The sequence below is a fragment of the Camellia sinensis genome, chromosome 15 (genome assembly GCF_055761805.1).
Source record: "Camellia sinensis isolate YWXY chromosome 15, ASM5576180v1, whole genome shotgun sequence".
Taxonomy (NCBI): domain Eukaryota; kingdom Viridiplantae; phylum Streptophyta; class Magnoliopsida; order Ericales; family Theaceae; genus Camellia; species Camellia sinensis.
The window spans coordinates 68031955-68059638 of NC_138975.1; the positions used below are offsets into that span (position 1 = coordinate 68031955).

Here is a 27684-nt window from a genome sequence, read left to right on the forward strand (position 1 = left end):
ATGGAAAAGCAGTTATTGGAACTGATCAAGATCTATACAAATAATAATCCAGCTGACATACTTACAAAGGTAGTCTCGAGAGACAAACTTGAAATTGCAAAGACATTGCAGGGATGGAATTCAAGTGAAAAGTCAGTCATGCATATGGGTATGGAGGAGAAGAATTGTTAGCTCCAATCCATGTGCATGCAGAGGAGAGAGTCAAAGAAAAATGGTGTACGAGGAACTCCACCACAAGTGAAAGAAGTTTGTGCTGGGCATCTCTCCTTTCTCTTCACGTTCTTGCTATTGTTGACTCTCACCAATAAAAAAAATGTGAAAATTTTGGGTGAGTTTGTATCTGTGTGTGTGTGTGTGTGTGTGTGTGTGTGTGTAATAAAGATGGGAGGGAAAGGGTGAATGGTATCATCAGAAATTTAAGAGATAGAGAGTTGTGAATTGAGTGAGAGTATTTATCCTTCTCTGTTTTTGTATTGCTCTGTTTTAATGAAATTTTCGTTTATGTTCCGTGGACGTAAGCATTGGGCTGAATCATGCAAATATTTGTGTCTCGATTGTGTGCGTAATTATTTATTGTTTATTTTCTGATTGTCCATAATCCTACCATTTATATCATGTTAAGTTTGTGGTGAGATAAAGAATTTTTTTTCTTTTTATCAAGGAGAGAAAGACGTGTGATGTTTATTAATTGTGTGCGCGCACAAGCAAGCATTTACTTTTGACGTAGAGAATAGAAGTTCAGAATTAAATTGTCATTTATTCTTCTATTTGTATTTTTGAAGTTGCTTGAATGTTACGAGATGAAACTTGAACATCGATTCAATAAAAAAAACACTTCATTAACGTGTCAAATCTTGATAAAAAAGGCAAGACTCACCATTTTATTAGCTCCATTTAATTTGATGACACAATTAACCAAATTTGATTGATGGGGACAATACACCGTGAATGCTAAACTTTGCTTGGTTTCTCTTTTCTAAAATTATTTTTTAGAAAATTTTATTTTTTTATTTTTTGTATTTTTTTTACTTTTGCTGAATTTTTTTAATATTTTAAGTAATTTTTTTTTTATTTTTTAAACATACCTAATATAAATATACCGAAAAATTAAAAATTTGTGAAAAAAAACCTTTTAAAAATTCACTAAATACCAAAAATTAAAAAAAACAAGCACAGGATGCATGAACAAGATTTCAGAAAACAGGGTCCCCGCTCGAGCGTCAACTTAGCCGCTCGAGCGGACCCTTAAGGCCTGCAAAAGTATTGGTTGCATGAAAAATGCGCTCGAGCGTGGAATAGAGCGCTCGAGCTGAAGGCCCGTCTACAAAACTCCACGCTCGAGCGTGAGGTATCCCGCTCGAGCGAACATCCAACTCTGCAAAAGTGCTGGGAGCACGATTTTCCCGCTCGAGCGGCCATTACCCCGCTCGAGCGGACATCAAAATTCTGGGTTTCCCAGAATGTGTTCTTGAACTCCAAATCGATTTTCCAGCTACATTACTTGCATGCAATGGCTCAAATCTCAATATAATCATACTAACATGGCACCAATGCAAGATTATAACATTATGAAGCTCAATTTCTTGATTTATCCATATGCATGTCCCAAAATGTCAAACTCAACATCAACATAACAAATTCATGCATTCAAGCTCATATCTTCTCAATTTGTACATGCATGTGATGAATTAGCCACATTCTCAACTTAGGTAACACAAATGGTGCTCAAGACATGAGTTTTCTTTAACATTTCACATGTATCATACACATTTGTGCTCAAACATGCAATATCAAGGTGATTTCCTACATGCATGCACATATTAAGTTTTAATTCAACAATTACAACTCAATTTCATTTCAATCTTACTCTTGATCACCAAATTAGGTTGAGCACCCAAAAATTACAACTATAATCCAAGAATTACTCACCTAGGAGCTTGATTCTTCTAAGCTCTAGTCAATTCTTGAGCTAAATCCCCAAAATTTCCAAGCTTTAAGCCAAATTGCACAATTTCTCTCCCTTTCTCTCACTAAGGCCGGCCCTCACTCTCTCACAATTGAATCCCTCAAATTCTTGAGTTCATAAGAGTTAAAGGGGAGTGTAATGCTATCATACAATAAGCCCCACTAATATAATAATTTAATATAAAATATTTGGGCACTTCAGTACATTTTTTGTATTTTTATGTATTTATTAATTTTTTAAAATATTTTTTCACAATTTTTTTATTTTTTAGATATATCTAAGTAAGGTGCATTTAAAAAGTAAAAAAAATATTAATTTTTTTTAAAATATTCACTAAAAACAAAAAAAAATCAAAATCAAAAAACTTATCTTTTAAAAAACTTAATTCAAAAAACTCAAACTAAACACACTGAATGGTTTTAATCATCATATGAAAGCACTGCCTGAAGGTTAATAAACCAGGCTACAAATTTCATGGTTGAAAAAAAATGGTAAATTAATATGATTCAAAGCCAAACATGCAGCTTGATTTGTTTTTTCAATGCATGTGTCAATTCTAAATTATTTCATGGTTCAGCACATAATTTTATAGTTACTATTATATTTTAAAACAAAGCCAAACCGAATTACATTTCGTTAGGTCATTCCGTATGATTCTAAAATTTCATTAGTTTTCTTTTAAATTGAATCATACTCACCTCTAAGGACTCATTTGGGATTTTTTTTATTATTGATTTTTTAATTTTTTATAGAAAAAATGCATAAAAAATAAATAAAATAATTTAATAACTTGTAAGAGCATCCGCTTTAGATAATGCAAAATGACAAAAAGGTAAAACATAACTAAGTAAATCATCAAATCCTTCTTCCATCGGTTTCAATAAATTTTTTGTAAATTAATTTTTTGTTAAATTTGTTACAGTACCTCAACAACTTTAAAGAGGCATTGTTCATTGGCTATATTTTCTAGAGCAAAACTGGGCCAAAATCTTTAAACCGGTCATCTACCCGTATGTCTCCCCGGATATCTTACTGGACATCCCGTGAGTGCCTGTAACAGAAGGAGAAAAATGTCCAAAATTAGTTTAACCGGTTGACCGGCCGATCAACGGCAATTTTTTTTTTTTTTTTTACATTTTTTAAGAATTGTTTGGGTGACACCTCATCAATTTAATAAATAAAAAAAATAAATACAATAAGAAATTAATATTTTAATAAGATTGCGTTATAATAGAGAGTTTGATGCAGTGAAGACTAAAAAGATGACTAACTAAAATAATAAAAATAAATTTTGAGTTATAATTTGACTTAAAATTTATTGAGACTGATACAAATGCTCTAATGAATTTGTGACTAAAAACCTCATTTCCAAACAATCCAGGTCTTTACCCGACCCACATGATTGATAATAGGATAAAAGGTTCGGGTTGGGTGGGAAACCATCAAACACCAGACCAGAGGTCATACATGACGTGTAGATGATGTTGTCATGCACATATAAGAAATAATAAATTAAAAAAACAAATAAGGAAAACAATTCAATATTGGACTGGTTTCACATATTTGAAAAAAGTCAAAAAATTAAAAAGTTACTATTCTATTTAAGTCACATCATCTTATTTAAGTCACATCACTTTTCTAACACATCATTTCAAACCTAACCCAAACCCAACTCATATTTCATAAAAAAGTCAAAAAGTACACTTACTTAGATCATTCCAAACCAAATTAAAAGTAGTGAAATTATTACAGTGTTGGCCCATAGTTGATTTTGGGGCAGAAGATATTAAAAAAAGTTATAAAAAAATAAATAAAAAATAATAAAATAATAAAAAAATAAAAACCAAGAGAGAGAGAGAGAGAGAGAGAGAGAGAGAGAGTCCAAGAACAGGAGTCCATTATCTGAGGGCAAGCGCAGTAGTGGGGGCCCAGTAACATGGGCCCACCCCACTACCTTATAGACTATACTGTCCAAAACCAAAGCTCTAGTTGGCCCCGGCTAAATAGTTTTTTTTTTTTTTTTTTAATAATTCGGTGATAAATCCACTTTTATCGATGTATATAAATATTAAATTCGGGGGGTTAATTTGTTTTGGTTTTAAAAATATGATTAATTGAATATATTAATGAAAAGTATAAATTATTGTTTTAAAATATATTTTTTATTTTTACTTTTACTCTTATAGAAAACTATTGTTTGGTTTAAATTTTTTGAATTAAGTTTTTTAAAAATTGAGTTTTTTATTTTTTATGATATTTTGTTTTTAGTGAATATTTTTAAAATTTTAAACATTTTTTTTTTTACTTTTTTAGATGCACCTTACCTAGATGTATCTAAAAAGTAAAAAAATTATGAAAAAATATTTTAAAAAATTAACAAATATAAATTTTCATATTTTTTTTGGTATTTTTGGTATTTATTGAATTTTTAAAAGATTTTTTCACAAAAATTATACTTTTTATGTGTATTTATGTTAAGTGTGTCTAAAAATTAAAAAAATTACTTAAAATATTAAAAAAAATTTAAAAAAATACAAAAATACAAAAAATAAGAAAATAGAATTTTCTGAAAACTGTTTTCAGAAAAACGAAACCAAACAATTTAGGGATTGTTTGGGGTGTCCTAAATAAGTGTACTTTTTGTCTTTTTAGACTAAAAAGTTGAGGTTGAAAATATGAATGTTTGGGTTAAGTTTTTTGACTTTTTATAAAAAAATATGTATTAAAAAATTGTATAAATTAATGTATAGGGGAAAATTAGTATTGAGAATTGTGTAGCCATAATTGTTAACTTTTGGTGAATAGTGATAACTTTTTAATTTTTTAAATAAGTTTTTGACTTTTTAACTTTTTTGAGACTTCTCAAATTTAACCTTACTCTTAAAAGTATATATTACTTTTACACTTATAAGAAAATATATTTTATATTTCTATTCCCATATACTATTGTCAAATATCACCATTGTCGCTGATGGTGACTTATTAGAAAATTCGTTATTGTCAGAAAAGTTGCCGTCATCGAAGCTGTAGCTGATAACTGGAAGCAATGGTGAATAGATTAGTAGACACGTGGATAGATAGATAGATAGATAAATAGATAGATAGGAGTAAATATTATCTTTTACGGTAGTGCTACGTAGCTTGAAACCCATAGCCTGAGTTTGGCTCGACACCAAAACGACGTCGTTTTAGTTTCGAATTTTTTTTTTTTTCTTTCTTCCCTGTTTTTGTTACAGAACGAAGAAGAAGAAGAAGAAGGGAGAAGAAGAGAAGGGAAGAGGAGGATGAGGAGGAGGAGGAGGAAGGAGGGGAGGGGAGGGGGCCATAAAAATCGGCTGGAGGAGGAGGCGGGGCTGCGACTGCGACTGCGACGATCGGCGAGGCGACGGTCTGAAGCTGCAACAATCGGCGGCGAGGCGACGGCGGTGGTGCTGTGCAACGATCTCCTCCCTCCCTTCTTCCTCTCCCTCCCTTCTCTTTCTCCTCTCCCTCTTTCGAGCCCTTGGTGTCGAGCTACGGCTCATTTCCGTATCTTTTAAATCTTTGTTGCTCATATGTATAAAAAAATATTAGTGTGTTAGGTTTTAATTTTTTATATTTAATTTTTAAAAAATTAAATTTTTTATTTTTTGTGTATTTTTATTTTAGTGAATATTTTTAAAATTTTAACCATTTTTTTTTACTTTTTTATATGCACCTTATTTAGATGTATCTAAAAAATAAAATATTTTAAAAAATTAATATACAAAAATACAAAATATATATTGAATTTTCATATTTTTTGTATTTTTTCTATTTAGTGAATTTTTATAAAAAAAATTCACTAAAATTATACTTTTTAAGTGTATTTATGTTAGGTGTCTAAAAATTAAAAAAAAAAAATTGCTTAAAATATTAAAAACATTCAATAGAAATAAAAAAAATACGAAAAATAAGAAAATAAAATTTTCTGAAAAGTTTTTCAAAAAATTAAAAACAAACATGGTAAGAATTTGAAATAATTGCTGCAAAAGTTTTAAAATTTGGATGGTTGGTCCGAGTGCTTTTTTTTTAAACATATATCAAAATATTTTATTTTTTGAATTCTTCTAATTTAGAAATTTTTTGAAAATAATTTATTTTTTAAAAAAATTAAAATATTTTTATTGAAGACAAAAAAAAAAAAAAAAAAAAAAACTTTTTTTCTACCCACCTTGATTGTCCCTTCTATGGGAAAGCCAGAAGAACAAGAGTTCTGTTTGTATTGCTCTTACGGAAAGTTGTTGGCTGGCTTGGGCCCACGATAACCGACCCTTCCTTACACTTTAAAAATGGGTCAATTCAATTAAAAATAATAATAATTTATGAATCTAACTAACTCAATTGTTAATCAGAATCGATACTACAAAGTTTAAAATTTAAGAATTTTTTTTTTCAATTTTAAAAAAAAAAATTAGAAATCGATTTAGCAAAAATAATCATATGCAAAAGAAATATTTTGAAAATTTTAAAATAATTTTAATCTCAAAAAGATAAAATCATATAAATTAACAATTTTTTTTTTTTGGGTATTCTTTTTATAAATAAATTTGGAAAATTCTATCAAAGAGTAAATAAGGGTTCTTTTGGAAGTGTCTTTTTAGTGTTTTGTTTTTAATTTTTGGCTAGAATACAATGTAAAAAAGCTGAAGGAAGCGTTTGGTTTGATTTTCAAATCATGATTTTGATAAATAAATTTTAAAATTCTTTTCAAAACTCTATTTTTTTTTGAAAAAAAATCAATTTTTTTAATCTTGTTCTTTAAAATAATTTTTTATTTTTATTTTTGAAGAAAAACATTTTTTTTTATTTTTTGGAAAAAATATTTTGTTATTATAATTTGCTATGATTTAGATATATATATATATATATATATATAGACAATTCAAAATTTTTTAAAATTTTAAAAAAATTTAAAAATTTAAAAAATAAAATAAAATATTTAAAACTAAAAATTAAAAAAATTTAAATATGCAAAAAAAAATAGCGCACAAATATAGTAAATACAACGCAGATTAAAAAAATAAAAAAATATTTACAATAAGAAATATTTAACCTAAAAAAATAAAAATAATTTTTTTAAAAATATTTTTAAAAAAATACAACTCAAAATTCATAACCAATCAAGTTTTCTCTTTTCAAATCTTATTTCAAAATCTTATATTTCAAAACACAACTCAAAACTCAAATCTCATTTCAAAAACTACACCAAACGGCGAAGTTTTTTCGAATGACATTTTATCATTTTACAAAAAAAAAAAAAAAAAAAATCAAAAAATAAAAAGAACAAGAAGAAATCTTAAATTTTTTTTGTATGATATTTTGACTTTTTAATATTTTCAGTGACTTGTTAACTAATTTAACTTAGGGGTTGTTTGGAATGTCCTAAATAAGTGTACTTTTTGATTTTTTATGAAATATGAGTTGGGTATGGGTTGGGTTTGAAGTGATGTGATAAAGAGGTGATGTGACTTAAATAAGATGATGTGACTTAAATAGAATAGTGACTTTTTGACTTTTTGAATTTTTTTGAGGATGCCAAACTTGGCCTTATTGTCAAACGACACCTTATGTTTGGGGATTTAAAAATTTTAGTTAAAAAGTCAAAAAATCACTATAAATTATCATATCATTCTCTCTTTTTCGACACATTTTTTGATACAAAATTAAAAAGTCAACTAAGACAACCAATTCCCAAATGAGGCTTACCACAAGCCAAACTCCACAAACTTTAATTATGTATCACACTCTATCGCATATACATACATTCTTGTAAGCCTAATGGCAAATCTATACATATAATCAAATTTGGGCTTCAACATTTGGCTTACAAATAATGCTCTATGAACCATAAAAATGTTCAAAATTTATTTTACAATAGTAATATTACAGTAATTAAATTTGAATATTAATTTTAAATATTGTCTAATGTGTGTATCAATATATTTTCTTCAACTATTATTTTGTAGTATAATAAGCCCAATTTATAAATGATGGTTTTTTTTTTTTTTTTTTTTTGGAATTTTTAGATAGATTACTTTTCTTTCCTTTTACCAAAATTACATGAAATTGATTAATTAGCTAACTTTTAATTAAATAGTTATCCAATGTTCACTGTAATTTTTACGAAAAGTTTTGTCTAAAATCATATAAGTTAAACGTTATTCACACTTCACTTTTTGACGTCTATATTCTATATTTTTGTAATTTCTATGGAACAATATAGAGGACAAATTACAAAAAGTAGGGTTTGAATAATAACTCCTTGTCATATTGTTTTATTGGGTCGCATTCTAAATATTAAAATTTTATTATACATGTTGCATTTATAAATAAAAAATATATTTCTTTTGAGATTTTAAAAAAATTACAGTTAGCCTTATACTTTTAGTATAATTATATTGGTCTCTATTGAAATTTTAATTCATATAACACTTAAGTCTTTGTTTTTTATGCCGTACGGATATAAAGATAGTTTATATTTTCTACATTTTCAAAAGCCTACTAATCATCTGTATTAATTTTGATTGCTTTAATTATACCAAACCTGTAGGGACTAATTGTATTATTTTCAAATCTAGGGGAGTTGAGTGTAATTTACCCAAAATAATTTATAAACTTTATATGTGTTTGTGTATTTCTCATGTCATGAATAGTTTTCATTGTATAAACCAACAAACCAAATAAATTAATTTGTGATTACAATCAATAACCGACAAAACTTAGATTAATCAATTTTAAAGATGAAAGACAGTGATTAAGACCTAGGTTAAATCCGACAAGTTGACCCATTAATCATATCAACCAAGCATGTCAGTTCAACTTTTTATTAGAATTACAAAATCACATGATAATTTTTTGGAAAATGATTTGGAGCCCTAAAAAAGTCCCCTAATCCTTTTAATCTCCAAAACGATGTCGTTTTGGGGATTTTTTTTTTTTTTTTTTTTTGCTTTGGTTTGAAAATTCGGGGGATTAAGGGGGAGGAATTTCGGGGGACATAGCACGGCCAAATTTTTTACTATGTTGTAAAAGTACTTTAACTAAAGCAATTATCTTTCTCCAAATATAAATTACTATTCTTTTTTAACTTTTTTGAGTCTAGACTTTTATTCTTTATCTTTTATTTTTCCTTTTAGCTTTCAATTTCACATATGAGGTAGTTTTGCCGACAAGTCAAATCCATGAATGATTAGGTTAATAAATCTTATAATTTTTCTTATTTACTGATGCGAATACATGAATTCTGTTTGAAATTTCAAAATTTATTATTGCATTACATATCAATTAATAGAAATTTATTTAAAATTTACTAGTATAGATCATTTTTTTTGTTGCAATTCTTTGTATGGCTCTTAGAATTCGAATTCACGTTGTTCAGACTAGCAAGATAATCCAATTGATAAGAGCCCTTGTATCTCTCGGTAGATTAGGAGTTCAACTTTCACTGCATGTGAATTCTCTTTTGTCATTTCAAGAGTCTAATATATTTTGATGCATCAAAAAAAAAAAAAAAACTTACTTTCTATTAAAAACAACTACTTTTTTTAAAATTTAAGAGTCTGTATTTCGATGCATAAAATAAATAAATAAATAAATAAAATCTAATCACTTGTCAAAACTTTGATGGTTCACTAGTCTTTGTCTCATGCTTTTTGCTTTTATTCTTTCAAAAAATTAGAATTAAAAAAATATAATTAATTCTAAAATTTTAAAAATGAAAAATGATATTTTTACTTGTTTTAAAAATCAAATTATATGAAAATAACGATTTTTTTTTTATTGTGTTTCCACCAAACTTTTTTCTGAATACTTTTTAAAATAAATTACGAAAACTTTAGCCATTTGAGATTCCTTTGCAGCATCTTTCAATTGTTATATTATGATGAAAGAGGAGGGTTATAATATTCATAAAAATTGTAATAATTCACTATATTCCATAACTTTAATAATAAACGAAAGAAAGAAAAAAAATCATCATTATCTTCACCAATTTGAAAATTGTTGGTATCTTATTTGTTTAATATTAAGGGAAATAACATATCAGTGTAAAAGTCAGAAAAAAAAAAGGTCTCCATCTATACTCGCCATCTGATTGGACAGTGGCTGGGTCACACGTGCGAGACCTGAATATTCTCAAACTAATGCCTACTTCTATTTTAAGAGGATGGTTATAATCAGCTTTTTGATTAAAAATTAATTATAATTAGTTTTTTGTACGAGATGAAAATGGGTTATAATCTCAGAAGTAAATTATAACCTATTTCCCAAAAGACCCTTTATTGAAAGCAATTTTCTTTTGGAGAAATTCCTATAACTTAAAGTAGTGAAGTTTATAAATATTAATAATTAAAATTAATTTTTGTATAAATATGTAATAATTTTTTCAAATTATCACTGTTGGGTAATTTTCCTTTCTTTTTTTCATAATGAATTATTAGTACATGGTTTTAGGTAAATTATATTCATCTTGACTTTTGAAAAAAAATATAATTATTCTATATTTTAGATATAATTATATTAATTTTTTTTCCCCTTCTAGTAAGGTTAAGGAGATCAAAATTACTGAAATAAACAAAATTAAAATATAAATTTTAATATAAAAGATATGACAACGTTATTTTTATTTGGATAAATTACAAATACACTCCCTGAGATTTACTTAAAATACAAATTATCCCCTGTGGTTTGAAAAATTACAAATGCCTCCTTGTCAGAATTTTTTATTTAACAGAATTAATTAAAAAAGTGAAATTTCTAACTGTTCACCTATACAATAATAAAATTATTTGAATTATTAATTGAAATAAAATTTTAACATTATTAAAAACTATTAATTAATTTTATGATTTATTAATAAAAAGACACATTTATTATGAAATTATAAACCTTAAGGGGCATAATGTAATTTCTAGAACCACATGGGATAATTTATAATTTAAATAAACCTCAGGGGGAGTGTTTGTAATTTACCCTAATAAAATTAAATGGGTTGAAATTAATTTAGATAGTGTGAAAATATAATAATAAAATATATATATATATATATATATACTTAATTATAAAAAGATAATAACATTATTTTTTTATCTATTAAAAAACTGATAAAAATTACTATTCTCATTATTAGGGCTGTGCAAAATATCACTGAATCTGCACCAAATCTCTCAATCCGCATCGATCCGCCAATTAATTACAGATTAGTTTGATCCACGGTTTGAAATTTACAATCCGCCTTCAAAACCGCCCCGCTTCGCTCCACTATAGCTATACATATTTTTTTAACCCTTAATGAAATATCAAGGCAAAAATTAGTGTGATAAAGATTTAAAGTATGGAATTTATTGCAAATTATTTTTATATATATGAAAAATATTATATAAAATTAGTTATATAAAAAATATTATACAAATTAGTATTATATATTATGCTAACACTTGATAATTTTTTAAGATTATTATTCAATCAATTAGAAAATTGAAATCACCAAAATCACGGTTTGGTTATTTATCAATCCACCGTTCACAATTTGGTTTATATCCAAAATTAATAAGCATATAAAATAAAAAATATTTCAATGTTAAATGAAGAGTTAGATTTGATGTATATAAAATTAGCAAATATTATGGAGTTATTATTATTATTATAAATTAGATTAAATGAAAATGTTAAATTAAGTTGTTTTTGGCTTCGTTTGAAAAGTAGGTTGGCTTTTTGACTTTTTTGACTATTTTAACATGGGGGCTAAAAAGTTTAGTTTGTGAAGGGCTTTTGACTTTTTTGTGAGAGGAAAAATGTAATAATTATGAGTTGGCAGTGATGTTTTATCTTATTGGGCTAAAAAGTCTATTTTATTTTTTGTGGTTAAAATAGCCAAAAAAACCTTAAGATTGGCTTCCCAAACGCAACATTGTTGACTAGTTTTAAATGACATATTTGATTACTTTAAGGGCATGTTTGACTGACTCATTGAGGGGATTGGATTGTTAGTGAGACCACTTCACCCATGGCTTGTTTGGTAAATCTTGTACTCTATTGGATTATTAGTCTAATGAAATTGTCAATGATGTACTGTAGTGGGATTAGTTTTTCCTGAAAAAGCATGGGATGAAAAATAATGAGGGGATTGAAAAAATAAGTGTATTTTTTTGTATTATTATTATTTTTTTTAACCCAAGTGTAGCCTATTATTGTAAAAAAAAATAATTTATATTTGTTTTAAATATAGAAATATATTTTTTATTTTATATAAAAATAATTTAACAATCCCATCACTAACCATCTCTCCCACTACCATCAAAACAAATATATTTTTACTTAATCCCCTCACTAAAAATCCTCATATTAACAATCTCTTCACTAACCATTCTTTCACTAACAATTTTATCTAATTTAATCTGCCAAACAAACATGGCTTAAATGTTATTTAAAAAATTTTGTTAGTAGGCTCATTAAACAATAACATTTGTTATCATTTATTACACCTTAACAAGTGCTCTGGAGTCAACTATTAGCATTTGATTTTATTATTAGTAATAATTTTTTGAATAAATTACATATACATTTTTTTATATTTGTTTAAAATATGAATTATTTTTCATAATTTTAAAAATTGCAAATACTTTCTCATCAAAATTTATTACTTAACAAAATTAACATGAAAAATAAAATTTCAAACTGCTCTCTTTTATAATAATAAATTACTTAAATTATTAATTAAAATATATTTTGGATATCATTAAAAAGAGTAATTTATTAAGCAATTAGAAACTTAAATAATGGAATGTAATATTTAAAACCATAAAAAATAAACTAGTGTGTTTGGTTTGAATTTTCTGGATTAAGTTTTTTGAAAACTGATTTTTTTGGTTTTCGTGTTTTTTTATTTTTAATGAAAATTTTTTAAATTTTAAACATTTTTTTTTACTTTTTTAGATATATCTTACTTAGATGTATCTAAAAAGTAAAAAATTTGTGAAAAAATGTTTTAAAAAATTAATAAATACATAAAAATATAAAAAAATGTATTGAATTCTTGTATTTTTTTTTTGTATTTTTGGTATTTAGTAAATTTTTAAAAGATTTTTTTTTACTTTTTACGTGTATTTATGTTAAGTGTGTCTAAAAAGTAAAAAAATTATTTAAAATATTAAAAAAAATCAGTAAAAACAAAAAAATACGAAAAATAAAAAAATAATATTTTTTGAAAAGTGAAAATAAGTAAGGTGTTGTGTTTTAAGAACTCAATAAATGTATTTATAATTTGAGTAATGATTCATCCCCCTTTTCCCCACCCCATTTAACCTCCCTCTCTCTCTCTCATTGGTTACCTTTTTTTTTCTTTTTCTTTTTTTTCCTGCTCCTCCAATCACTCCCTGCCACGTGGCAAAGGGGGGGTGGGGGTGACCCCAAAAGGGGGTCCCAAGCATTATTGTTATAATTTATCTTAATTTTTTTTAGGGTGCATTGTTATACACGTGTGGCACTTTGTCTTATAGTGGTTTGGATTTGACCATGATCAGCATAAAAGTTAGAGTTTCAATGGACTGTCAGGCACGTGATCTGGGCACCGCAAACCTGAAAAAAAAATTTTTGATAAATTTTTATTTTATGATTTTAAGATAAATTTATGTGATACTTTAATTCATTAATTAAAATAATGGGATCTTATATTTTTTTTTATTGATTTTTTGAAAGATAATTTAACATACGTGAATTGATAAATCGTGTGAAATTGTTCACATTGGCTAGAATTATCCCATTTGTGTTAGTTAGTACGTTTGTTTGGACGGACTGAATAAGGAATATTGTAATCCATCGGATTATTAGTCCTGGGATATATTGTTTTTGGATTATTTGGTTGGACTGGATTTGTATCCTATGTTTAAATGTCTGGATTGAACTATTTTTAGTTATCCAATGTTTGTTTGAGATATTATGGAGAAGGATAAATGCGCAAATGACTATTTTATCGTTTTCAATTATTTACTAAGTAATAGTAATATTAAACATAGCTTTAATATTTTAATTATTTTTAGCTAGATTAAATAAAAATTTATTTTATTTTATTTTTTGCACAATTAAATAAATTTATTTTTAAAAAATTAAATATTAATAAAAATATATGTTATTTTTTAATTAAAATTTTAAATAAATTTATTTTCAATAATAATAATTAAATAATGAAATAAAATAAAACATCTATTAAAATTTAAATAATGAAATTAAATAAAATATAAACAAAATTTTAAAATAAAACATCAATAAAATATCTATAAAAAAATATTTTAAAAAATTAAATAAATAAAAAACAAATATTAAATAAAATTATTTTATTTTTAAATTGAAACATTTAAATTTTATTGAATTTTTCTAAATATAATACATAATTAAATACTAGAGGACAAAAATTTAATTTTATTGTCTAATTCCATGAGATGATTTATCACATGGTTTCTATCCCATCCCCCCATGGGATAGGATAGTCCCACAAATATGGGATTAATAGTCGGGGAGACTATTAGTCCAGGGGGACTATTAGTCAGGAGCAAAACTTTTGAAACAAACAATAGACTATTAATCCGGTGGAATTAATAGTTCAATCCCACATCCTAATCCTTCAAAACAAACACACGAGACTATTTGGTTGGACTAAATTTGTATCCTATGTTTGTTTAGTCATGGGATTAGATGTCTGGATTGAACTATTTTTAATTATCCAATGTTTGTTTGGGATATTATGGAGAATGATAAATGCTCAAATGACTATTTTATCGTTTTCAATTATTTACTAAGTAATAACAATATTAAACATAACTTTAATATTTTAATTATTTTTAACTAGATTAAATAAAAATTTGTTTTATTTTATTTTTTGCATAATATTTTAATTATTTTAATTTATTATTTTCAATTAAATTAAATTTATAATTTATAATTTATATTTTTTTATTTAATATATAATTTTAAATTAATGACAATAAAAAATAATTTTATTTAATATATAAATTAAATTTTCAACGACACTAAAAAAATTTAATTTATAAGGCCATAATTTATAATTTATTATTTTAAAATAAATTTAATTTATAATTTATATTTTTTATTTAATATATAATTTTAAATTAACAGCACTAAAAAAATAATTTATAAATGTTCAAAAGACTATTTTATCATTTTCTAATTGTTTGCTAAGTAATACCATGGAGAGTAAAATGGACATTTCACAAAATAATCCCATGGGATACCAATCCCATGGTTTCTATCCCACCTTCCCCCATGGGATAAGATAGTCCCATATTTGTGGGACTAATAGTCTGAGGGGACTATTAGTCCGGAGCAAAAAAAATGAAACAAACAATAGACTATTATTCCGGTGGGACTAATAGTCCAATCCCACCCCCTAATTCTTCAAAACAAACACATCCTAAGGTTTCAGTTTCCCTTTTCTTAATACTTAGGTTTTAAGGAGAGAGTGAACTGAGTTTTTCAATTTGGTATTAGAGCTTGGTTGAGCATGTGACTGGTGTGCCGTTTGTCCGTCTAGTGTATGTCTTGGTTCAGAAAGGTGTGTTGGAACGTGTCCTACGTCGCTTGGAGTTGTCTCATACATCGCTTGGGTGTCATTATTTGGATGTGTTAGAATGTATTCCACATTACTTGAAGTTGCCCCACACATTGGCTGAAGTTGTCTCATCTATACTAGTTATAAAGTTTCAATTTCTCTCTGTTTAATACCTGAATTTTAACTGTGCTTTTCAATTAAAATGTTAACAATATGATGAAGCCAATTCTCATCACAAGTGATCAAACAATCTGTCACTCTCTTTCGACTCTTTTTTAATTATAAGGCTTGAATCCTAAAATATGAAGAAATTTGCAAAGGAAAAAAAAAATAAAAGAAATTTATAAAGTCTTATTATTTTTTTATTTTCCTTTCACAATTTTTTATTATAAATTTTAAAATCACGCACGAATCCCATATTGATTAATTGTGGAAACAACAATGATTCATCTCACTAAAAACATCACCACTAATAGCACTAATGCATTAAAAAAGTTATAAAAAAAAAAATACAACTCCAAGACTAAAATATCACATCACTACTGGCAGGATCCACTGCCACCTAATTAGTGGGAGTACTAATTAGTGCTCCCAAGCATTATTCAGGATGAGTTGGCATGAAAATAATTGTCCTCTATTGATTAATACAACCTTAGTTAATACAACCTTAGAAAAAGTATATATATATATATATATATATATATATATATATGTATGTATAAATTATAATTGAATGAGTGGAGAAAAAACTAGAAAGTGGGGAATTTTTTATTCAAACTTAAAACAAGACAAAACATTAAGAATTATAAAATAGCAAAAGCATGATTTGGGGGTATTGGGATCAGTTCTTTAATTTGGATTATAATAAGAAGGGAGAAAAAAAGGGAAAATTTGATTATTTTTGTTTCATAATGTAAAGGTTTGGTAATACGTACGTTTTTAATTTTTTATTTATATTTATAAAAATTTAAAAAATTTAAATAAAAATTTATTTGATAAAATTTTTGATTTATAAATCAGTGGTCTCAGTTTATAAATTTGGCCAAAAAATGAAAACACAAAAAATGTGTTTTCATTTTGAGTTTTCAGTTTTTTTTTTTTTTAACCATCCAACACTAGCCACCACCCGCCACCATTTTCCACCACCATCTTCCGCCATCACCACCCACTACCCACCTCCCACCTCCTACCACCACCTGCCACCACCACTCACCACCCACCTGCCACCACCACCCACCACCCGCCACCCACCTGCCACTACCACCCACTCGCCACCACCACCCATCCCTTGCCACCACCACCATCCACCACCCACCACCCACCTGCCATCCACCACCCACCACCCGCTACTACCATCCACCGCCCGCCACCACCACCCGCCACCTACTTGCCATCACCACTCACCACCCACCTGCTACCACCATCCACCACCTACCACCACCAGCCACCCACCACCACCAGTCACCTGTCACCCACCCACCCGCCCCCACCCCCACCACAACCGCCACCACCATCACCCACCACTCACCCGCCACCTACCTGCCACCACCACCCACTCGCTACCACTTACCACTTGCCACCGTCACCCACTCACCCACCCACCACCACCACCCACCCGTCACCTACCTACCACCACCACCCACCACCACCACTTACTCACTACCACCTACCACTCGCCACCGTCACCCACTCACCCACCCACCACCACCACCCACCCACCACCACCACCCACCATCCGCCACCCACTTGCCACCACCACCAACCACCTGAAGCCACCACCGCCACCACCACCACCACTACCCACTCGCTACCACCCATCACCATCACTCACTCAACCACCATCACCACCCACCCGCCACCACCCATCACCATCCGCCATCCGCCACCCACCTACCACCACCATCCACCACCCGCCACCGCCACCACTACCACCCACTCGCCACCACCCACCACCCGCCACTGTCATCCACCCACCCACTACCAGCACCCGCCACCTACCCGCCACCACCCGCCATCCGCCACCCACCTGCCACCACTATCCACCACCCGCCACCGTCACCCAGCCACCCACCACCACCAGCTACCCACCACCCACCGTCTTTCGCCGCCACTTGCCACCACCTTCTTTCGCCGCCACTTGCCACTACTTGTTATTTTTCACTCTTTTTTATATTTTTTAAATTTTGTAAACATTTTGTCAATTACCAAACGTGTTTGTAGTTTATGTTTTTCTAAAAATAAATAAAAAATAAACAAAAATTAATTTATAAAATTTTTGTAAATATAAACTGAAAACTTAAACGTTACCAAACACACCGATTGATGGATTTGTTTATATTCTACTAAGATATGATCTTCCACTTGTCTAACAAGTGTAATTTCCTTTCTTCTTTTTATAATGAGAGAATTTGATCCTTATATACTTAGTTATTTAATTAGGAATAAAATTATATTAATAATTTATCAACAAATAATCACATGATTTCTATCCTAAATTATCATTTTGATTAAAGTTTTGCCTTTTAATTTGTCTAAGTAAATATTTTTTAAATTATGTTTTGGTTACGTGTTAAATTATGTTGATAAAGTTATTTTCTATTATTGTATACTATTTGGTCATGTTTGATTCACAAGATTAATAGTGAAATATTAATAATCCTATTAAATTAGTATGGTATTCATTATCCAATTGGATTAATATCCATTGGATTAATAATCCCACCCCTACCCCATTACTAATAATCCTACAAATTTGTTGGATTAATTATCCATTGGATTAATAATCCTAAATCAAAATATTAACACAAACATAGGATAATTGGGCCCACGGATTAATAATCCCAATCCCATGCTCTAATCCACCCAATCAAACATGCCCTCTAAGTATTGTTACAATTATTTCTTAAATTTTAATTAATGGGAAAAAGTAAGAAATAAAACTTTATTTGAAAACTGAGTGAAAACAATAACAATTTTAAGTTATATATTTTATTTACATATATTTATGATAATTGCATAAGATTTAATTAAGCCCTTTTTACCATATTTATGCTACTTTTGGAAAAGAATTTAGGAAGAACAAAATAAAATTAACTATAAAAAAGATTACATTTATCTAATTCATTTTTCTATTTCCTTCACCAAACCAAAAATAATTCTCTCACTTCATTTTCTTTTTTCTATTTTACTTTCATTTTTGTATAAATGAAAAATATAAAGTATAACAATTTTTATCAACATAAAAATAAAAATAAAAACTTAAACTTGTGAACTCCTCTCTCTCTCTCTCTCTCTCTATATATATATATATATATATGGGTGATGCTAAGGACTCCCAGTGACTGGGCACCCCCAGCACCCTCAGTGCCACATGGCACACTGCCAGTGGCTGAAGTTCCAAAAAAAAATAAATAAATAAAAATTTCAGCCAATCAGCAAGGACCCCCAGCACCCCCACTGGGGTCCAACGTATTTTCCTATATATATATATATATATATATGGGTTAGGGCTTATAATCGACATTGATTATATGAAAAACTAATTTCTTTTTCTGTTATCTTGTCTAATTGTTTTAATTTTATACTTTGACTTTCATATTTCATAGATATAGAGGGACAATCACTTAATTTACAAAAAAAAAAAAAAAAAAAACTAGAGGAGCTGGTCACTGAATTTTTTTTTTTTTTTTTGAAAAAAGGGAAAGTCTATATAATTTGAAAATATCTAATACTAATATAGTAAAGAAAAACTTTGAAATCGTAAGAGGGTGATCGCCACTTTATACCCCTCTTAGTCCATTCTTAGATTTAAGCTTATCATCAGGATAATAAATAACTTCATAAAAAATTTGGTCTAAACATTTCATTTTCTAACAAATGTTTTTGGATAATTTTTCAAGCTTCGTAATATTGGTGAGGTACAATAGTTTTTGATCAGCCAAAAACAGGGACTTATTATTGATGAGAAAACCATACAAAGGTACATAATATATCAATAAAGGAGGGCTGGAGCTCAAGGTAAGCCATGTTGTGATCATCAAGAAGTACAATATACAAGAGCTCTTAGCAAATATTGCCAAATAAGCCATGGTAAAATTCAAGGTAATGTCAAATATTGCCAAATAAGCCATGGTAAAATTCAAGGTAATGTTTAACCCAACGACAAAGCATGAACAAGATGAAACCAAAAAAAGAAAAAAAAAAAAACACATGCTTTAATGGTTATAATATTATTCAATATGCAAGGAAACAACAAACCAAGTTTCAAAAAGATGTCCATTTCATTCGGCATTGTTAATTTTGATTAATTATTAGCATATAATGCTCATGATATTGATAGTCATGAGCTGTTAATCAAATAAACTTGTGTCAACATCAAATGAAAAAAAAATATATATATTCTCACCAAGCAAACAAATCAATCCTGATAGATTAAGACAATATCTCTCTTTGGGTTAGAATTGTTAGGTGTTTTAACTTCATCTTAAGGAATCACAATAGTAATTCGTTCAGTAAAATTATATGGAAAATCCATATAAAATGATGTATCAATTTGCATACTTTCATTTCAAATCAAAAGACCTGCTAAAGTGCTTAGTATTTCAAAAATATCGCTATCACATCATTCTGGTAGTTTATATATATAAAATTTATATGTTTCCTAATTAGTTTCAATATATTACAACTGTTCTTGTAATATATATATATATATATATACATGTAGTGGTGGAGCCACATGGAGGCCCGGGGGGGGTCACGTGCCCCCTGGGTTTTGGATTTTTTTTTATTTTATTTTTTACATATGTATATAAATAAAATTTTAAATAAAAATAATATTTAGAATAAAATGTCAATGGTATTTCTAAATTTATGAGGACAATAGTGATTTTTTTATTGAAAATGAAGGGACTACAACAAATTCTATTTTTATGTCACTACAAAAAAATTGACTTTTTGTGACGGCAAAATGTCGTCGCAAATACTCAAAATGTCGTCTCAAAAACTTTTTTGCGACGATAGATGACTTTTACTGACGGCAAGTGGGGGGTCGCAACAAAGGGCGTTTCTAAAAGGTTTTAGCAACGACATAATGCCATCGCCTTTTTTTTGCGACGACAAAGTTGCCTTTTGCGACGGAATTCTGCCGTTGCCATTATTATGTAAAAATTCGGGATTTTTGAGACGGCACTGTGTTGCCGTCGCTAAAAGTGTTATTTGCGACGGCAAAAATTCCATTGCTAAAGTGTTTTATTGCGATGGGTAACCTGCCGTCGCTAAAAGTGTATTTGAGACAGCACGACAACGCTGTCTCTAAAGGTTATTTGCGACGGCAAATAATACCGTCGCGAAAGGTTTTTTTCAACTTTTGCCAATATCTTTTGCGACGGCAATGCTTATGTCGCAAAAACAATCTGGTTCTAATGTTTTTTGAGACGGTGTGGTGTCGTCTCAAAAAAAAAAAAAAAATTGCAATAAAATTATTAAAAATATGAAAATTACCTGTATTAAATGAAAAATAACTGAAAAATAAACCGATAATTACATAATAATATAAAAATTCTAGTATAAAAATAACAATTCATCCATAATAAAAATATTCTTCCATTCATAATAATACATCAGCAAAATTATCCCACTACATAATGTCAATGTTTAAATATATAATGTTGTTCACAATTCAAATAACGTAAATAAAAAATAAAAGTTTTCGTCATGATTCTTTTGTGGGTAACAAAAACAAAAGTTAATCGCAAACTTCACACGCCTGCATTCCACAAGAAGCAAACTGCTGCTGGGGAAATATCTAAAAACAAAAAACAAAAATAATTAATGACAATATAATTATGTGTTAATATTTTAATTACAAAAAAACATAAAAAATTAACTACTATATAATTACACAGATAATTAAGTAAATAACTTTGGCTAGACAGAAATCCGATTTTAACTCCCAAATCGGGAACCCGATTCGAGCCCTGTCTTCTTCCACAAGTCTCGCGTGCCTAGGCGGTCGTGTGTGCCAAGTTTCGTGCTAATTCGATCCCGTTTGGTGATTTTGGGGCGTCAACACCTCAAATTCAAATTTCTTAAGGAACTAATTTGCCTAAAGTGAAATCCGGTTCTAACTCTCAAACTGGGAACCCGATTGAAATCCTGTCTTCTCCCATAAGTTTCTCGTGCCTAGGCAGTCGTGTGTGCCAACTTTCGTGCCAAACCGACGCCGTTTGGTGATTTTGGAGCGTCAACACCTTGAATTCAAGTTTCTTAAGAAACTAGTTTGCTTAGAGTGAAATCCGGCTCTAACTCCCAAACCGGGAACCCGATTGGAGTCCTGTCTTCTCCCACAAGTTTCTCGTGCCTAGGCGGTCATGTGTGCCAAGTTTCGTGCCAAACCGACTCTGTTTGGTGATTTTGGGGCATCAGTACCTCGAATTCAAGTTTCTTAAGAAACTAGTTTGCTAGAGTGAAATCCGGCTCTAACTCCTAAGCCGGGAACCCGATTGGAGTCCCATCTTCTCCCACAAGTTTCTTGTGCCTAGGTGGTCGTGTGTGCCAAGTTTCATGCCAAACTGACGCCGTTTGGTGATTTTGGGGCGTCAACACTTCGAATTCAAGTTTCTTAAGGAACTAGATTGCCTAAAGTGAAATCCGGCTATAATTCCCAAACTGGGAACCTGATTGGAGTTCCATCTTCTCCCACAAGTCTCCCGTGCCTAGGCGGTCGTGTGTGCCAAGTTTCGTGATACTCCGACGCCGTTTGGTGATTTTGGGGCATTAACACCTTAAATTCTAAGTTTCTTAAGAAACTAGTTTATTTCTTAAGAGTGAAATCCAGCTCTAACTCCCAAACAGGGAGCCCAATTCGAGTCCGTCTTCTCCTACAAGTCTGTCGTGCCAAGGCGGTCGTGTGTGCCAAGTTTCGTGCTAATCCGATGCCATTTGGTGATTTTGGAGCGTTAAAACCTCGAATTCTAAGTTTTTGAAAGAACTAGTTTACCTAAAGTGAAATCCGACTCTAACTCCCAAACCGAAAACCCGATGTGAGTCCCATCTTCTCCCACAAGTCTCCCGTGCCAAGGCGATCATGTGTGCCAAGTTTCGTACTAATTCGACGTTGTTTGGTGATTTCGGGGCGTTAACACTAAGAAAAGCACTAACAAAGTCCAAAATTACAATGGCAATCATCTTAAAATAAAGCACTAACCATCAAATGAAACATAAAGAACATGAAGCCAAGCATAATGTTATCATCAATTGGAATAAATTGATTCAATGTGAAAAATTAAAAGGCAAAACTAATACAATTGAATCTACAAAAACCAAATTAATACAATAAACAAATTATAAGAATGAAGAATATAATTTGCCTCAACAACAAAAAAACAAATTTATTCTTATTGAGAAATTAAGTTGTACATATCAGAATGTGAAATTAAATTGAGAAGGTATAATCAAATGACCCTTTTCTTTAATTCCTTTTTTGTGTGTGTGTGTGTGTGTGGTGGGAGGGAGGGGGGGTAAATTATTATTCATGTAATTTGACTTAAATTTTACTTTAGTCTCTATCATTTTAATCTAAACAATATTAACCTTAAACTTTAGGTTTAATATCAGTTTAATCATTATGTTCAAATTATTGTTGATTTTTGTACATGTACCCTAATGTGATCAAAATGTCTCAATGAATTTTAATAGTCTATTTAAACAGAATGACCAAATTAAAACTTAACTTAAAATCTAAAATTAAAATTGAAACAATAGGCACCAACTCTAATTTACTTCTTTTTCTTTTTTTTTAAATGCATACAATAGCACATCAAATTAATGCACCAATTACTTCTTTTTTTGTTTTTTTTTTTTGAAAATTATGTACAGAGGTATGGAGATGGTCCTGAAGATGAATTAGCATTAGAAGCCAGTGGAGACTACACAAGGAAAGTGGGTTACATTAAAATTTCCGACTACAACAATGACACCAAAAATGGGAAATCATCATCGAATAACACTCTAAACAATATTTGGTATCAACCGGAAGAGACATTCCCAGTGAACGGAACTCCAGAAGTTCGGCAACATGTCTTCTGGGTTCCGGTAGACGATCATTACTTTTCACTCGCAAAAAGACTCGAGGCAAGTTTAGTCCTCTCCAAATTTCAACTTTGTGGTTTGCCAGCTGCTTATCCATGCTTCTTTTTTTTTCCCCCCTCTTCTTTTGGCTTATAGTGATTTTTAAAAATACTTTTTACATCGATTTATGCTAGGTGAATCTAATTTTTTTATTTTTTTAAATGAAAAAAAGTTCATGGAAGACAAAACATGTCAACCCTTTAAAGTTTTTCGATAAAATTTGATATATTTTCATCTTTAGTGTATATTTTTTAAAAAAATTATTTATTCTTAGGATCATTGTCTAAATAGATCTTAAAAAAGTTTTTTTAAAAAAATTGACAGGGTTGAAAATAACTCACTAAAAAAGAACTCACTTCCTTTGGCATCAACCAATCCTACCGTTCAACAAAAACCAGTATGAAATCCTCAAAAATTTTAAAAAGAAAATTGTAAAAAATTTAAAATTTTTGCTAAAAAGGAAAATAAGTCAAATCTTATCCAAAAAACTTAGCTTATTTTTTTCAATTTTTTCTTTTAAAAATTTAAGGATTATCTAGTCTAAATGGATTTAAAAGGTAAACTATTTTGACATAAAGTTGAAAAAAATTCACTGCAGAAAAATAATAAATCTAAAAATAACCCAACTTATAAACTGCAGTGTCACGACCCCAAACCGCCCCTAGTAGTTTGGTGCCGTGATGGCCAGTAATCCGTAATTACCGAAGGCCAACTTTCAAAAGTTTAACACAATCAGAGAATGATAAAGGGGCTCACAAATGCGGAAGCAATAAATCATAATACAAGTGGTCCATAAGAGCAGTGCATAAGTCTAATGAAATAGCATATATCTTTACAACTTGAATACAACAAAGCAAAATACGTATTACATCTTGATCAAAAGGCTTCTCAAGCCGACATATACAAAATGACAGTAAATACAAGCCAAGAAGCATGATTTTCAAGACTCGCCGACATGAAAGAAATGACATCGCCGACGTGAATACAAAACAAAGCCGACATAATCATAGATCCAAAACAAGCTTTCAAAAACACATCTAGGCGTCGCCGACGTCCTGCTCATCACCTACATATATATAGAGAGGGTGAGCTTGGATACTCAGTGAATGGTACTAGTAATAAAGGTTTTTCATGAATATAGCCGAAGTCTTTCAAAACAAAATATGCCAAAAACCATACGAATATTAGCCGAGATCTTTTCAAAGCAAAACACATCAAAACTTTATCAAAACAAGAGATGAACCGTATTCATCTATCAAGTCTTACAAGTCTCAAGGGATGCTTACTAACATCGGCAAAACACAAATCAAGCTTTTGATGAACCGTATTCATCTATCAAGTCTTACAAGTCTCAAGGGATGCTTACTAACATCGGCAAAACACAAATCAAGCTTTCCGAACAACAGATCCACGCGGTAAACCGTCAGTGGCAAAACAAAGGCTGTACGATCCGTAATCGATTAGTCAAAGGTACTGCGAAAGTTTATAGTCCTCCAGCACAAGGGACTTGTGTTACTTAAGCCCGTAGCCCTTTTTAACACGATGGTCTTGTGTTACTTAGGCCCGTAGCCCGCTTTAACACAAGAGTCTTTCCAAGAAAGGACCGTATCCTTTTATGCTTAGTGCTGCGAAAGTTTAGAGTCCTCCAGCACAAGGGACTTTTATACTTGGTACTGCGAAAGTTTATAGTCCTCCAGTACAAGGGACTTTTATACTTGGTACTGCGAAAGTTTATAGTCCTCCAGTACAAGGGACTTTTCAAGAATGACATCAAAACAAAGCTTATACTTGATACATCAAACAGGCTATTCATTCATGCTTAACAAATACTTTTATCAAAACAAAGCAAAGCAAGATTTAACAAAACAGTATAACATAGCTTTATTAAAAATACCACTCACTTAGATCTCCTCGGGTGTAGGCTCAAAGCAAAGATCAAGGACCTACAATCACATGGCAATCATATTCTCAAAACAAGCTTTATATGCATGCAAATGATCTCGGCATTCTCACCAAATCCAAGTCAATAACAAAGCAAAACATGTTGGGAGTTTAAACACTGCTCCCGTCTCATGAAAATACACTGGGTACCAACCAGGTCTTTGCCAAGGTCCCACACCTCCTTGCCGAGGTGTGGTCCCGATGGCCTCATTCAAAAGCAAAGTCGGGAAAACCTGGGTTTCCCTCTGAAGAACATGAAGAATATGATCATGAGGGAGATGAATGCAAGATCATAACTTGTTACAAAAATCTGAGATTTTATGCCATGAGTTCAAAACATGGACCTGGGTACCCATACAAGAAGATCATGCAAGAACAAACACAAAAACATGGTTTTTGCTCCAAACTTTTGGATCAAAACGAGACTTTCTTCAAGAACACATGAATACTATCTTTCTCTTCCGAAACCAACTTCAAATCGATGCATGACATGCAAAACAGATTCGATCGTGCAATGCAGCTAGATGATCGATAAAAACAACAAGAGTAGGTTAAGATTCTAACCTCAAAACTCGAATCCAACGGTTCAAACCTCGAAGATCAAGCTTGGAAGATCTACTCTCTCTCAAGAACTTCTCCTCCTTACTCTAGAGCTTCTCTCTCTAAAGGCAAAGATTTGAGACAAAATGATTTGTTTCTAGGTCTGCCGGCTGTCTTAACAATCAGCTCGGACACGTGGCGTTACCGGGTTGGTTCAACTCAAAAGGTGATTGATTGATAAGACAAGTCTATGACAAAGCGTATGCAGCAAGCTCGGGCAAGACACTTCGGCAAGTAATGATGTCGGCCAAAGTCAAAGCTTTGGCAACACAATAACAAGGACATCAGCTAGGGAGGACGACACTTGACTAAGCTGTGCCACACCTTGGCCGGGGTGCGCCACACCTCGGTCTAGGCCATACCTGCCCAAGGACAAGGATTACTAAGTGCAAAACATCTCGGCAACAAGCCCGAGGTGAATGTGGGATCAACCAAATGGTTCCAAAACAGTTCTAAGTACAAAGGTTCAGAGGTGAACTAAGCTCAAGATTACTTCGGCTACACACCGAGCAAGGAACAAAAACACGCAAGCAGTACTCAAACAAAACAAGGCAAGGCAAGACTTGCAAAACAACATAACAAGACAAGATCATGCATGGATGTATGCAAGTATGACAAGAGTAGGGTGAGGGTTGCTACATGCAGCCTCAATTTTGATACTCGCAAACTAAATAAAAATAATAATTCTTATCAAACAAAACTTTATGCAGGGTATGAAGTTGGTAAGATGTGTAAACTCTACTTGTTTGCCAAGAACACCTATTGTGACAAGGGTAACAAGGGGGATTAGTGCTAATGTTTTCGTCGATAACCGTTCTTATCGAGAATTTCTCTTCTCCAAATTTAATGCAACCGCCATCGACATGGAAAGCGCAGCAGTGGCACTAGTCTCCCGCCAGCAGAAGAAGCCTTTCATTGCAAACCGAGCGCTGTCTGATTTAGCCGGTGGAGGTTCTTCTATGTCAAATGAAGCCGCTATCTTTGCCTCGTTGGCAGCTCAAAATGCAGTTGATGTTCTAGTTCAGTTCATTACTTTATTGTCTTAAAATTTATCGCTATCCTCTCCACTTTTTATATTTTTTTTAGTACTTACAGTTACACATGATCACTTTTCATCCAATAGGTTTACGGATATGGAATTCTTTTTTAGAAAAATACACAGAATGAATGTGGGATGAATGCAATGTTGTTTGCATTGCATTTTCTACACTTTTTTTTTTTTTGGATAACTTTATATGTTTGTAGCATTTTTTTTTTTAATTTTTTGATGTTTTTATGTTGTTAGATACAGATAATGCAGCAGGTAAAAGGATCTAAACATACCTTATGTGATAGAATTCGAAATGAAGAATCTTGTGGGTAAATCACGTGCTTCACAACCATGAATTGAGAACACCCAACAATGGAGTGATACCACAGTATGATTATCACCCACTCTAGTCATAGTGCAAAGGTTTCATCGTTATTC

General features: G+C 30.4%; 1 protein-coding gene across 1 annotated transcript; it reads left to right on the top strand.

Annotated features, from left to right (window-relative positions):
• LOC114320879 (bark storage protein B-like) lies at nt 1-27262 on the top strand. Its single transcript, XM_082908295.1, has 3 exons — nt 1-69; nt 23424-23678; nt 26927-27262. The coding sequence occupies exons 1-3, from the start codon at nt 1-3 to the stop codon at nt 27260-27262; spliced, it is 660 nt and encodes a 219-aa protein (XP_082764421.1).
• Nucleotides 27263-27684: the final 422 nt, after the last annotated feature.

Excerpts from the sequence above, each read along its gene's own strand:
- LOC114320879 (XM_082908295.1), top strand. The coding sequence starts at position 1 with ATGGAAAAGCAGTTATTGGAACTGATCAAGATCTATACAAATAATAAT. Across the intron at positions 70-23,423 it reads CAGCTGACATACTTACAAAG|AGGTATGGAGATGGTCCTGA; the intron begins GTAGTCTCGAGA and ends AATTATGTACAG. Across the intron at positions 23,679-26,926 it reads CACTCGCAAAAAGACTCGAG|GGTATGAAGTTGGTAAGATG; the intron begins GCAAGTTTAGTC and ends AACTTTATGCAG.